The sequence below is a fragment of the Triticum aestivum genome, chromosome 4A (assembly GCF_018294505.1).
Source record: "Triticum aestivum cultivar Chinese Spring chromosome 4A, IWGSC CS RefSeq v2.1, whole genome shotgun sequence".
Lineage (NCBI taxonomy): Eukaryota > Viridiplantae > Streptophyta > Magnoliopsida > Poales > Poaceae > Triticum > Triticum aestivum.
The window spans coordinates 663,330,724-663,343,740 of record NC_057803.1 but is presented as its reverse complement, the minus strand read 5'-3'; the positions used below and the strand labels follow the sequence as shown (position 1 = coordinate 663,343,740).

The window sequence follows — 13,017 nt, the reverse complement described above, 5'->3', positions numbered from 1 at the left end:
TGTACTGCCATGATTGAAGATGAATAGATTGGAAGTTTTTTCGCAAAAAAAAAACAAGGACGCAGCACTATGTTATTGCACAGAACAATTTATCTAATTGAAAGAAGTTCACTAATTCAAGAAAAAGTTCATGAATTTGGAAAAGTTCACTAATTCCAGAAAAGTTAACAAATTTAAAAAAGTTCACAAGTTTGAAAAAAGTTCATGAATTTTTCGAAAAAGTTCATGAAATATAAAATAGTTCAAGAAAATTAAAAAAGTTCATCGATTTTCAAAAAGAGCTCATACATTTGAAAAAAGTTCATCGATTTTCAAAAAGAGCTCATACATTTGAAAAAAGTTCATCGATTTTCATGAAAGTTCACAAGTTTTGAAAAAAAGTTCATTGATTTTGATAAAATTCATCGAACTAGAAAAAAGTTCGTTGAATTTGAAAAAATAGTTCATCAAATTCAAAAAAGGTTCAAGAATTGGAAATAGTTCATCGATTTTACCAAAAAATAGTGAAAATTGACAAAAATTCACGCATTTATCATTTATCAAAAAGTGTACGAATAAAGGAAGAAAATAAAATAAAAAACCAAACAAAATCGTTCGAAAAAAACAGTAAGTAAATGAACTCAAAAGAAGGCAATCAGTCAAGCCTGAGGTAGGTGGCTCGGTGGTTGTCGCGGCGTTCTCGAAACCAGCAGGTCGCTGGTTCGAATCCTGCCTACATCACTGTTTTTCTCGATTTATTAAAATGAGAACACCATAAAATGGGCCGGCCCCCACATGAGCTGAGACCAAATGCACGTTAACCGGCACCTGCAGCTTCAAATAGGACTTGCCCTCGGGAGGCAACCGCGGCTGGAGATGGCTCTTATCCCAGCCGCCTCACTCGACGGATTGATCACGGGCAACTGGGATAGTAGCACTAGCGCTCAAGCTGAGCTTAATATATTGACCCTTTTTTCCTGGGCTGATCAGATCAGATCACTCTACGGACGTAAACTAATCAATTACTGGCGTGACGCCACCGCCCCACATGAGCTGAAACCAATTTCTTCGAAAAAAATGAGTTGAAACCAAACCACACGGACTAGGAGACGTGCAACGCATGGAGCAACAAGCAGTTTTGCGGCAAACCATACCAGCTGCGTGTTTGCGGATGCCGGACGTTTCTTCTACTTTGCCGATCGAGTTGCACGTTTTGAACAAGAGTCGCCGCCGCCATCGCGGCAACGGAAAGCAGTCTCTCCGTGGATCGCCGCATCCACCGATCGATCTCGTCCGTCCGTTGGTCGCCGCGGGCCGTACGACACGGGACCTTTCGCCTTCGCCGTGGTGCACCGAGGTATAGCATCCGATTCGTCCGGCGTTCACATCTGTTGGTTCGTTCTGCACGCATTTCTCCCATACAAAAAACACGGAGGCCCTTTAATTTTCTCCCGTCCTTTCGACCCGCCGTGTGCTTTCTTCTTCTACCATGTTCTGTCTGATGAGAAGGCGGTACGTCGCTACGGAGATACTGGCTGCTTGCTTTGCTTCCCCGCCGTCGCGTCGTGTGCGCGTCTCTTATACGCCCTTCACTCCGTCCCCGGCCCCCTGTCTGTCACTCCTTATCTGTCTTTTCCCGCCCTTCCGATTTAGTCCCGCCTGCCTTCTCCATCCACACCCACACCCAGCCCAGCAGCAGAGCACACACCTTCTCTCTCACACACACCCCTCTGAGCTCGACCAACCACATCATCTCCAACTCAACAAGTACTACAACGAGAACGACAGGCAGTCTCCATGGACGCGATGGAGTCCTCGTCGCCCTACTCGCTGCGCCAAAAGCTGCGGACCACCGTCTGCGGCTGCTTCGGATCACCGTCGTCGCCGGTCAGCAGCGCGGGGAGGCCGCACACCGGCGGCGGCAGGGCCAGGTGGAGGCGGCGCATGGCGGCCACGGGGGTGTTCCGGTACGACCCGCTGAGCTACGCGCTCAACTTCGACAACAGCGGTAGTGACGGCGGCGAGCGAGACACTAAGGACACCGCCTTCCACTTCCAGTACAGGAACTTCAGCTCGCGCCTGCCGCCCTTGCCGACACCGACTGCCGGGCGTGCCACCACGGTCGCCATCGCCTGAACTGAATCATAGTAGCAACCGTCGTTTATTACTTCTGTAGGTTCTGTCTCTCTGATTTCGTAAGCGATTCAGTAGCCAGTAGCAGCATACGTGGTACGTATAGGATTTTTTTGGGGTCAGTTTACCAGTGCAATATCCCGGTTGTTCCCCATGGAACCCAAGTACTTGTACAAGAATAATAAGCATTTGAACAATGGGTTTGTCTTCTGCTAGATGAACTGTGAGGGAAATTTACATCTCCTCCCCCTTTTCTCTTTGAAAGTTTGTTTGGTAGCGTGGTTGGCAGGGCGTCCGCTGCATGGGTGGAGGGGGGCAGTGCAAACAGAAAAGAAATTCCGGGTTTTACAATTTGGCGGCTACATGGGAACCTTTTTTTTTCTAATTATTTGCTGAGTTGTTCTTCTGCTACTCCCATGAAGTCTGAAGCTACCCGCGTGTTGACGACTACGTCAAGTGCAGTCGAATGAGTACACCCTCATTGCACCGGCGACCACCTATAGGGGTGTCGATCGAGGATGTTGGGACCGGCCACGACAGATGCTGTAACTATCGGAGAGGGAATGCTGTGGTGGGTGGGCTGCACTGCAATGGCGACGATCTCGTGCTCGATCGCCTGAAGCGGGGACAACGGGTGCTACAAGGGGCAACGACGAGTGCTACGAAAAGGATATAGTGGTGATGCGAGCGGCGAGCATGCTGCCTCCCGTGGCAGCCGGTGTTGCTGAGGTCGAAGACCAACGCTCGGTTGCGATGCGGGCCCGCGTCCCCCTTTTCTTTTCCCAGTGTGGAGCGCACATGCAGCAGAGAGGCCCAGTCGTGCGTGTGAAGGGGTTGACTTGATCCAACGACTCTAATTGCCGGAATCCAAGGGCTCGGGAGGTGATCGATCTAGAATCTAGTCGGTCGACCGGCGCAAGAGTGCTACCCCTAATATCGCGATGCAACGGCCGAAGGCGCGAACGGACGCAGCTGGCGCCACGCCTCAGCCCACCGCCACCACCACCCCACCCCTGCTCCTCTGCCAAAGAAGAGCATTTCTTTCCTTCCCTTCGCCGGCGCGTCTCCAGGCTCCAGGCTGCAATTGCTTTGCAGCTCCTTGTCGGCATCGCGGTCAGAGCCGGGGCGGCTTCCTGCTCCTCCTCCCCGTCGCTTCATCCCCCACGCGTCCCCTGCCGCCTTGGCCGCAGCCCGGGCCTGCCGCTGCCGGCTCGCCGGGTGGCCGTCGCTGCGGCAGCTATCGCCCTCGACCCGGTACGTACATACCTACGCCACTAGCCGATTCTAATCTCAGGGAAAGCAAGGGAGAAGGGACGCGTAGTGTGTGCTAGAAAAAAGGGGGAGCGATTGCATACAAGGTGTTTGATGTTATGCCAAGGTGAAACTGACGCTCACTATGCGAACAGTTTCAGGAGATCAAAACCGAGCTGAATGACGCCTCAAAAACTGAGGTGTTCGCATGCCCTGTTTGCTATGAACCGCTGATAAGGACAGGGCCGCCAGGCATGAACCTGTACGTCTAAAGTTCATGAGTTACGTTCTTTCATCTCTCATGCATATCTGTTGGCTGGATTAAGATTTATGTTGTTTTGGATTCTACGTGTGTCCCAGGCCAGCGATTTATAGGTCCGGATTCAAGTGTTCAAAATGCAACAAGTCATTCATCAGCAAAGATGTCTTCTTGGATCTCACTGTCACCTCAGGAATGAAAGAATACAGTGAACTCAAGCCTGCTAGAACCGAGCTGTTCAGGAGCCCGCTCGTCTCCTTTCTTTACGAGAGGGGGTGGCGTCAGAACTTGAATCGGAGTGACTTCCCTGGCCGCGACGAAGAGGTACATTTCTAGGCCGCCTCACTCTTCTATTGCATAGCCTTAAGTTGTTGCTGCTCACTAAGTTCTTAAATACCTGGCCTGTAAATTCATACATCAGTCGCAGGTAAGATTTGGTGCTTCATGTTTTGGTGTTGCAACAGAAAATGATCACCACTCTTTCATGTCTACATAATAGTCATGTTTTTATGCATATAATTCTGATCTATCGTTGGTTTTATCAGTTCCAAATGGCTCAAGACTATTTCCAATCAGTTGCTGGTGGTATACTCATTGATGTCAGCTGCGGCAGTGGCTTGTTTTCAAGGAAGTTTGCAAGCTCTGGGGCATACTCATCTGTGATTGCTTTGGACTTTTTTGAGAATATGCTCCGCCAACACTAGTAGAAAATAGGGCTTACTTTCGGGCAGAAAAGAGCATTAATCCCGGTTGCATTACGAACCGGGACTAATATGAGCATTAGTCCCGGTTCGAGCGGCTAGGGCACCGTACATGCATTAGTCCCGGTTCAAATCGGGCCTTTAGTCATGGTTGGTGCCACGAACTGGGACTAAAAGGTGCGATGCCCATTAGTACCGGTTCGTGGTACCAACCCGAACCGGTACTACAGTTTAGACCTTTAGTCCCGGTTCGAGCCACCAACCGGTACTAAATGGGTTTGAGGCATTAGTACCGGTTCATGACACGAACCAGTACTAAAGGTCCCATTTTCCAAGTCTTCCTCCCCCCCCCCCCCCCCGCGCGTGGATCGTCTTTTCAATTTTGTAAAAGCAAAAGAAAATGAATAAAAACTTCAAAAATTGAAATCCTTCCCAATGTATACATGTTAATACATGTACTAGTTAGGAAAATTTAAAAACTTAAATTTGGACATGTTTTGCAAAAAGTGTAGGGAAAATGTAAAACGGCTATAACTTTTGCATACGATGCCAGAAAAAAACGTATAATATATCAAAATATTCAGCATGAAAATTCGCATCCGATTTTGACAGCCTACGACCTGTTTGGAAATTTTTAGAATCCTCAAATTCTAAAAGGAAAAAAAGTTATGCTCAAATTTCAATTTTTTTTAAATTTTGGTTAAATCTGGTCAAACTATGGTCAAACTACTTATTCAACAAGTATTAGTGTTACTAAATAATTATTCAATAATATTAGTGTTACTAAATAATTATTACAGTTTTTTTGAATTTTGGTCAAATCTGGTCAAACTGTGGTCAAACTATGGTCAAACAATGGTCAAACTACTTATTCAAGAAATATTAGTGTTACTAAATAATTATTTCAGTTTTTTTGAATTTTGGTCAAATCTGGTCAAACTATGGTCAAACAATGGTCAAACTACTTATTCAATAAATATTAGTGTTACTAAATAATTATTTCAGTTTTTTTTGAATTTTGGTCAAATCTGGTCAAATTGTGGTCAAATTGTGGTCAAACTACTTATTCAAGAAATATTAGTGTTATTAAATAATTATTGTTTTTTAAAACAATAGTTTCAAACTCAAACAGTGAAATGTGTGACTTCATGGTCAAGCTAAATTCCTGAGGGTTAATAGGATTGACATCTTACTATTGTCAAGAAAACAACAAGTGCAGACTTGGAAACGAGGGAGAATAAAATCCGGAAGTTAAGCGTGCTTAGGCTGGGGTAGTGAGAGGATGGGTGACCGTCCGGGAAGTTAGATGTTTTGGAATGATGAGGGGTGATTAGAGATTAGAGGTTAAAATAATTCAGAAATTTGAAAATAAAAAAATTCATTTTTTTTTAAAAAAAATCATAAAATTTCCTTTAGTCCCGGTTCCAGAACAGGGACTAAAGGCTCTTATGAATCGGGACAATAAGCCCTTTTTCTACTAGTGCAATGCTATGACTACATCAAATCAGAAGAAACCCCTATGAACACGTGAGCTTTCCTTCGTGCTTATTTTGAGCGTTTCCTGTGAGGCTTGAAAATATGTCTTGCAACATCCAACTCTAACAAACCGTCAAGTAGACAACTTGGGCCATCACAAATTTTTGTGTGGAAACTAGTGCTTTATTTTAGTTTAATAACATAAAAGACTACGATCTACGTGTTCAGCACGTAATTGAACGATATGTGACAATCTGCTCCCTTACTTCAATCTGTTACTACCTCAGAATGTTCCTTTTGTTCTAAGTACAGTACAGCAATTACTTACTGTGTTCTTCTTTTGGTCCTGCAGGAACCTTGCACTTGTAAGGGCTGATATTTCGAAGCTCCCTTTTGCTTCAAGTTCAATTGATGCCATTCATGCTGGAGCCGCTATCCACTGTTGGCCATCCCCTTCAAATGCGGTATAGTCCCTGTCTTCTTTGCACTTTTTTGATTCAATATTGTACTATTAAAACTGGTGTCTTCGGAATTACTATTTTATTCGCCAGAGTCCACTGAACAATTAGCCAATCCAGAAAGCTTAAACCACTTTGGGCATTACATGAGAAATAATGTTCTCTATTTCTGTTAACTATTGATTGCTGAATGCGTCTATAAACTCAACCACAACAGTTTTGTGCTTAGTTAGTTTGCTTTCAACAGCTTTGTGGAGGAACAGGGCATCTGACCTGTGTACCTATCTTTTTGTCATATGAACTTATTTATCACCATGATATTTCCCACTGCTGTTTGAAAACCAGATAGCTGAAATCAGCCGTGTGCTGAAGCCCGGTGGTGTATTTGTAGCGACAACTTTCTTATCCACCCCCACGAACAGCGGCCTGTTCTCTATCGATGCACTAAAGCCACTGAAACAGGTAAAAGAAGACATCGATCGTCTAGCGCTACTTACTTATTTTCTGCGTGGCAGAGGTTACCTAGCCTGATGCACCTTCGCTGCTATGTGCTCCAGATTGTCGGGCCAGTGAACAGCAGCTACAACTTCTTCACGGAAGGAGAGCTGGAAGACCTGTGCAGATCCTGTGGCCTGGTCAGCTGAGTATCACATCCAGACTTTCTTTGTATAGCCAGCCACGGTGTATATATAGCTGTGTTTTTTTACGGGTATATGTATAGCTTTTACGATTAAATCAGGTGGTGAGAATGTAACTCAAACACACATTAGGCAATTGAACCAAAATGCATAGTCTCTGACTCTGATGAACAATAGTAGCATTTCCTCAGGTCCAGGCATTGAGCAGAAGTTTTACACCTGAACAATTGTGTTGTTTCTGCACCATTGTGCTGAACTATAAACCTTTTATGGTATCCATTTCTAATTAAGCTTGATAACGACCTGAACGTCTATTAAAATCTTCAAGGGTACAGACTGAATTGCTTTCTAGAGAAGATCAAGAGGGATGTATCCTGGCTCCAATTTTTGCAGAATGGAGGAAACCCAAGAGAGCATCAGTGCAAACAATCAGACCGGCTGAGTGACAGGATAGAGTCATCAACCAAAAATTTTCTCAGGATCCACAACAGACCACACCATACAACAGCAAGAAAGAAAGTATCCTAGCTACTACTCAGCCTGCTGGCTGGCCTCAGGGTACAAGCAGCCATTCCGGCATCTCACAATGGCTTAAGGTACAAGCAGAATGGTGAATAAACCTGCTGCTTGGAGGCAGCGGCACTGAGCTTCTTCAGGTTGAGGTGTGTCACAGGTGCTCGATTCGAGCTATCAACTGCATTATTCCTCGAGCGGAGTGAGTGAGACTGCTTAAAGCAGTGTGTGTAAATGTGCATATCCATTCACCATTCATATCATAAGACCATAAGCTTCCAGCAAAATGTGCCATGGTGTTAAATGAAAGGTCAAGCTAATTACAACACTGTAGCAAAACCGGCAAGCAAACAGGTCGGAGGAGCGAGCGCTATTCCCATTCATGGGGAAGTTAGGCAGTAGAAGCTGCTCCACTTCAATCTACTCTCTACTCACGACACACTTAATATGACAGCCTATGCTTCACAGTTCTACTAGAAAAATAACAGAACTCTTGTTGCGGGGTCACTACTACACCAAAAGTACTGTTTGATGTTCCGTGTAGCATTCACGAGTGCAACTTCATTTTCGAGGGTAATCAGCTGCTAGCCTCTTGATCTTTTTGATGCAATCCTTATCTAGACGAGGCGAGATCCTTCTTTTCACATTTCCCTGGAATTCAAGAAATGCAAGAGATGAAAAATCAGTGGTGCTCCATGATGACTTTGATAAAATTATGATATAAAATCTTATTTTTAGATATGGGCCCGACCGTGACGGCTTTCACTAGGTTTCTCCACTTATCCTGAAAGATTAAACAAAATATAAAATTAACATCTTTTACAATAAAATATATATAGATATATAAAAGATGAAAAGACAAAGTGTGAAATACAAAAAAAAAACACTGAGCAGAGAGAGCATGTAATGCTTGTGCTTTAGTGCAATTAATCACCAATTGGCTATACCTTTAGATGCACTGCTGTCCGAACTGATATTGGAAACCTTTCATTCTTCAACTTAGTCGATGGTCCAACCCCATGTACAGATACGCCATCCACTAGTTCTTTCACCTCTTCAGATGTCCAATGGTCATTGTTTCTTCTGCTCCCATGTTTTTGGCCTTCACTTGCAGAACGCAGGTCCCGGGAGCATGGTTCTATGTTTATCGACCATGATCCTCTCTCACGTGCACTTCTCACACGACCTCCATGCATCCAACCACTTTTTGGTATGTAATCCGAAGCACATAGCATATGTGTTTAACTACTTGAGACAATGACAAATGGTACATTGCAACAAATGGAGCCTTCATAATTCATACCTAGTAGATCGCACTTCCCCTCCTCCGATGGTGTGGTGGTGGCCGCAAGCCTTCTACTTCTCCAGTGACAAGGCGGCGGGTACACGGCCCCTCCTCCCTCTCTCATCTCCTCCTCTTCTCCTCCTCCGCCGTTGAGAGTCGTGTTGGCAGGGGCCTCCACTTTCTCAGGCATAGATGTTTGTATTTTCATGCCATGATCACTAGTTGGTGAATAAAATTTACATTCATTCTGCAATGGTGAAACGGATTTTCAACGCCATTTGCCACGTTCATTTGTTTTGCAAGTTTGTACTTCTGCATGTGTGAAAATCTTGCCTCATGAGTTAAACTCGCCTCCTTTGTATAAGTAGGAATGAATGCACCTGCAAGGAATCATACATTATTCGGTTTCAAAGTCGAATCATGCATAAATTGCTTGCTTGTGTAACAAAGTTTGGAATAGACCGCAACCATTAAACATCGTACCTTCCAGCCATCCGTCCAAATCATGGGGTCCTTCTAAGAGTGCTTGAAAGTCCATGGTGCCATAATCCACATGTGTTGAGTGAACTTGAATCTCCGCCTGTCATCAAGAACAACGAAATATATGTTGTTATTGTGTCGGGATTTCGACGAGCCTATTGCAAACTCTATATTCAAGTCAGATTTGATAAGATCTAAAGAGTGGGAATCGTATATGAACTATGCTTGTTGACATATATTACATCAGGTTAAAATGAAGCTTGAATGAACCATGGAGTATGCTTCAATACTTTTTATTGACCATTTTGGTTGTGCTTATACGTACTCTTCTTTCAGATAACTTACGATTTTATAGTTTAGACATATAGGCCGGCTCCACTTTTATATTGAAATATTGAAATGAAACCAAGCATCCAACTATTCATCGTCTCTAACATAGATATGTGAGCTGATCAACAAAGTTAATACCTGTTGGCTTGGAAGAGGATCGGCCAAGATGGGCGCCCAAATGTCAACATGTTCCATTGTGTCGGTGAGCAGCTACCGTACTTCACTTGTCCAATATAGGAAAGTGAAATAATGGCTAGAGTTAATGTGTTTATTTAATGCTACATACTGTAAATGGATTGATGAAAAAAAGAACTTGTTCCATCAAGTAATATATGCTCCCTCCGTTCCTAAATGTAAGTCTTTTTAGAGATTACACTACAAACTACATACGGATGTATATAGACATAGTTTAGAGTGTAGATTCACTCATTTTGCTTCCTATGTAGTCAATAGTAAAATCTCTAAAAGGACTTATATTTAGGAATGGGGGGAGTACTTTACATGCATGCATGCATGATAAATCCAGATATATAGCTCATGTGTATATTTAATTAGTTGCTCGTCACGCTCCGCCACTGCACAAATTAATGTATGCGTGCAACAAATTAACTGCCCAAGCTAATTAAGCGACACCACATAAAAGCCAGTACAGATAGCTAGCAATCAGATAAACTACAGTAAGAGTACAAGGTAAATGAAGAAGTTCCTCTCTGATCTGCAGCTACATATATCCATACTAAGTATACTAGCTACTACGTACAGTGCTAATTAACTCTGGACAGAGGCCGGATGATTAACGTACCTGTGTGCTGTGTGCAACCGCGCGCGCAGGCCCCCCGGCCCCGGTGCACCGCCGTGCCGGCGGCTGGCTCCCCGCGACGGATGTCGGACTAGTATGCCGGTGTCCGTCCAAGATCCAAGTTGCAGATGGCCGGAGCAGAGCCGGCCGGCGGCCTCTGCTTGGAGACACACTCGCGGAGAGGGACCTCGTTCCTCGACCTCTCCTGGATGCTAGCTACGGTGTGAGTGAGTGGCCGGCCGGGCGGTGGCGGCGCTTATATACATTGCCAAGCTAGCAACTTCCGGGAAGCTGCCCGGCCCCCGATTAGCTCACACTAAGCTCGATGGAGCTACTACGTTCCAGAGAAACTAAACTTCTTTTTATTACCTCCATGGATAGATGACATGATGCGATGTGAGCTTGGACTCGCAACTTCCACGAAGCTTCCTCCTCCACAAATATGAACCGGCATGGCACCATCCCCTGTTCATTTCTAGCACTACTCTAGCAGTAGCTGCGCGCCATCGATGCGGTGCAAACGGCTAGTGCAGGCTCATGGCTGTGCCTTTGGCTTAAAATGGTTACTGCCAAGCTTCACAGCAATGCATTATAATCGACGGATGGATAGCTTTTACTCGAACAAGGGCACACACTCGTAGCTGGGCCTTTAGCTTAAAATGAGTATGCCCGTCTATTTATGCTTCTATTTGCTATCCCAAGGAACCTAACCCATGTGATGTAAAGAAGCACACGCAAGGCTAGCTTAGTCATGCCCACTGACTTGCAGCGAAATTAAACTGGGCGGCAGTGTTCTAGAATTCGTTTCAACTTTTGGCCGGTGTGGTAGCTAGGGAATTGACTGCAAGAGTGCAGAAATGTTGTTACAAAACATAACATTTTTTCAGGCTTCGGTACCAAGTAGAAAGACGGGCGCAGATATGGGTCTACATGACATGATCAAAAAGAAACTCTTAGTTGTCAGGCATGCTACTGCTCCCAACGGCGAATTAATATATGTTCTATTTTCCAAATTTGAAAGAATACGGTTCAAGGTTACAAAGTGCATTATTACACGTTGTAGTCAGAGCGTCAGATTCATCTAAACCTAAATCGATTGTGTTTCTCATCAAAAGATTGGGATACCCATAGTGCTATCACAAACCCTTCCTCAAGGTTTGGTGGGTGGGTCGGTGTAGTTCTTGGTGAAAGCTAGAGTTTGTCCACGGGGGTGGAAGTTGGGGAAGGAGGTTGATGCTCGCGAAGATGGCGCCCAAGTGGTTCCTTTCCCTCCTTGGGACCTTACATGCATTTTCGAATTAGTCATTTCTCACTCCAGACTGCGGGCATGTTTAGTGGTGGAGGTCTGCTTTTATCGACGTCGGTGTTGGAGCTTCTCAGCAAGTTGCAGTGTTGGGTTGCCATTGTTGCCCTTTCCCTCCTTCTCACAGGAGGGGTTTTTCAAGTTAAAATCCATTTGCCCCCTGTGTTGATTTGACCTTCTTCATTTTCTTGCTTGTCGCATCTCTACATCATTGTGATGCACATAACCTTTTTTTTTATTATAGTTGATGTAAGGCAACAAGTCCAAAGACATCAACAAGTACAATACAAAGCATAAATAATCATGATCGAACCATTACATGAGATGAAATTAACATCTACAACTAAATTGACTTCTTCCACAACAATGCCTCCAAGAAAGAATAAACACCCTCGTGCCGCCGTTGCCACGTCTAGTCTGAGATGTTCTGGACAAAGATTTTTACCATGATTGCCGAGACCAACCAATGGAGGTCAGTATACAACAACAAGGAGACAACACCTTCAACAAGGTAACACCTACGCCTTGAGCAAGGAGATAACACCCTCAACAGCAAGAAGTACATCACTGTTGAGCCTGACCAGTAAAGGGCAGGACAAGGTTTTCACCCCAGACATGAAGCGGTGCTCCCGTCACCATCTTGATGTTGGATCTTCCGATTGTCGCACCAGTTAGTACTAAACGTCATACTAAAAAAGCGCTAGCGTATTGATGGGACTTCTTCCCACCTTCGAACATCGCCATGACCATCGGGAAGTCGTCCATGTTGTGGCGGGGATGCGGCCGCTGCCACTCTGCACCACTGCGCGTCGACCTGCATCATCCACCATGCCACTTCCATGGTGCTAGATAATGAGAGGGAGTCGTCGGTGTGTGACCCTGCGTTGACTAAAATCTTCCTTCTAGGACACATGCCTGCACGGGCCCAGATCCGGCCTGACGATAGTTGGAAAATTCCTTTTGCACCATCAGTGGGCGTCCACATCGCCGCATCTGACCGCCCCTTGCGCCGCTGTGACTAGCCCCATGACCCTTAACCTCCTTGTTGCGGTCGTCGAGAGCCACCACCCTTGTCGTAAAGACCAGTAGAGGCCGTCGATCTGAACACTGCTGCCAGTGTCGGTACGTCCAACGGAGGCCGCATGTACCTGGGAGAGACTTGTATTCCCCCTTTTTGTTTTTGGAGAACACGTCTGGTTCGTGATCTCCCCCATATTACAAGACCTTGTTACTCTGGTTTCATTCTGATAAGGCCCCCTTTTAGTCTAAAAAAACTAGAGCTGTGAACCACATTATTTGCATGGATGAGCCAATTCACGAGAGCCTGCCTTTTAATTGGAAACCTTTTACCGACCAACCACATCAATTGGATAATGTTATTATCACTTATATCCAGCCAAATGACAGTCTGA

At 45.0% G+C, this 13,017-nt stretch overlaps 2 protein-coding genes and 1 long non-coding RNA gene across 3 annotated transcripts; 2 read left to right on the top strand and 1 right to left on the bottom strand.

The window, feature by feature from the left end:
• The first annotated feature begins 1,588 nt into the window (after positions 1-1,588).
• Positions 1,589-2,349, top strand: LOC123087953 (uncharacterized). Its single transcript, XM_044510070.1, has one exon. It carries the CDS (start codon positions 1,777-1,779, stop codon positions 2,113-2,115), a length of 339 nt encoding a protein of 112 aa, XP_044366005.1. The 5' UTR covers positions 1,589-1,776; the 3' UTR covers positions 2,116-2,349.
• Positions 2,350-2,652: 303 nt separating this feature from the next.
• On the top strand, positions 2,653-7,192 carry LOC123084220 (uncharacterized methyltransferase At2g41040, chloroplastic). The gene is made up of 9 exons (XM_044505940.1): positions 2,653-2,657; positions 2,985-3,366; positions 3,519-3,625; positions 3,724-3,946; positions 4,168-4,315; positions 5,805-5,850; positions 6,152-6,263; positions 6,603-6,719; positions 6,815-7,192. Exons 1-9 carry the CDS (start codon positions 2,653-2,655, stop codon positions 6,899-6,901), a joined length of 1,227 nt encoding a protein of 408 aa, XP_044361875.1. The 3' UTR covers positions 6,902-7,192.
• Positions 7,193-7,649: 457 nt separating this feature from the next.
• Positions 7,650-9,529, bottom strand: LOC123087954 (uncharacterized). The gene is made up of 4 exons (XR_006441614.1): positions 9,177-9,529; positions 8,356-9,073; positions 8,160-8,192; positions 7,650-8,059 (listed from the first exon to the last, which is right to left on the bottom strand). It is a non-coding gene; the product is annotated as an uncharacterized lncRNA (long non-coding RNA).
• Between the last annotated feature and the right edge of the window lie 3,488 nt (positions 9,530-13,017).

Coding starts and splice junctions, on each gene's coding strand:
- LOC123087953 (XM_044510070.1), top strand. CDS start 1,777: ATGGACGCGATGGAGTCCTCGTCGCCCTACTCGCTGCGCCAAAAGCTG.
- LOC123084220 (XM_044505940.1), top strand. Junction 3,626..3,723: donor GGGCCGCCAGGCATGAACCT/GTACGTCTAAAG, acceptor CGTGTGTCCCAG/GCCAGCGATTTATAGGTCCG. Junction 3,947..4,167: donor TCCCTGGCCGCGACGAAGAG/GTACATTTCTAG, acceptor TGGTTTTATCAG/TTCCAAATGGCTCAAGACTA.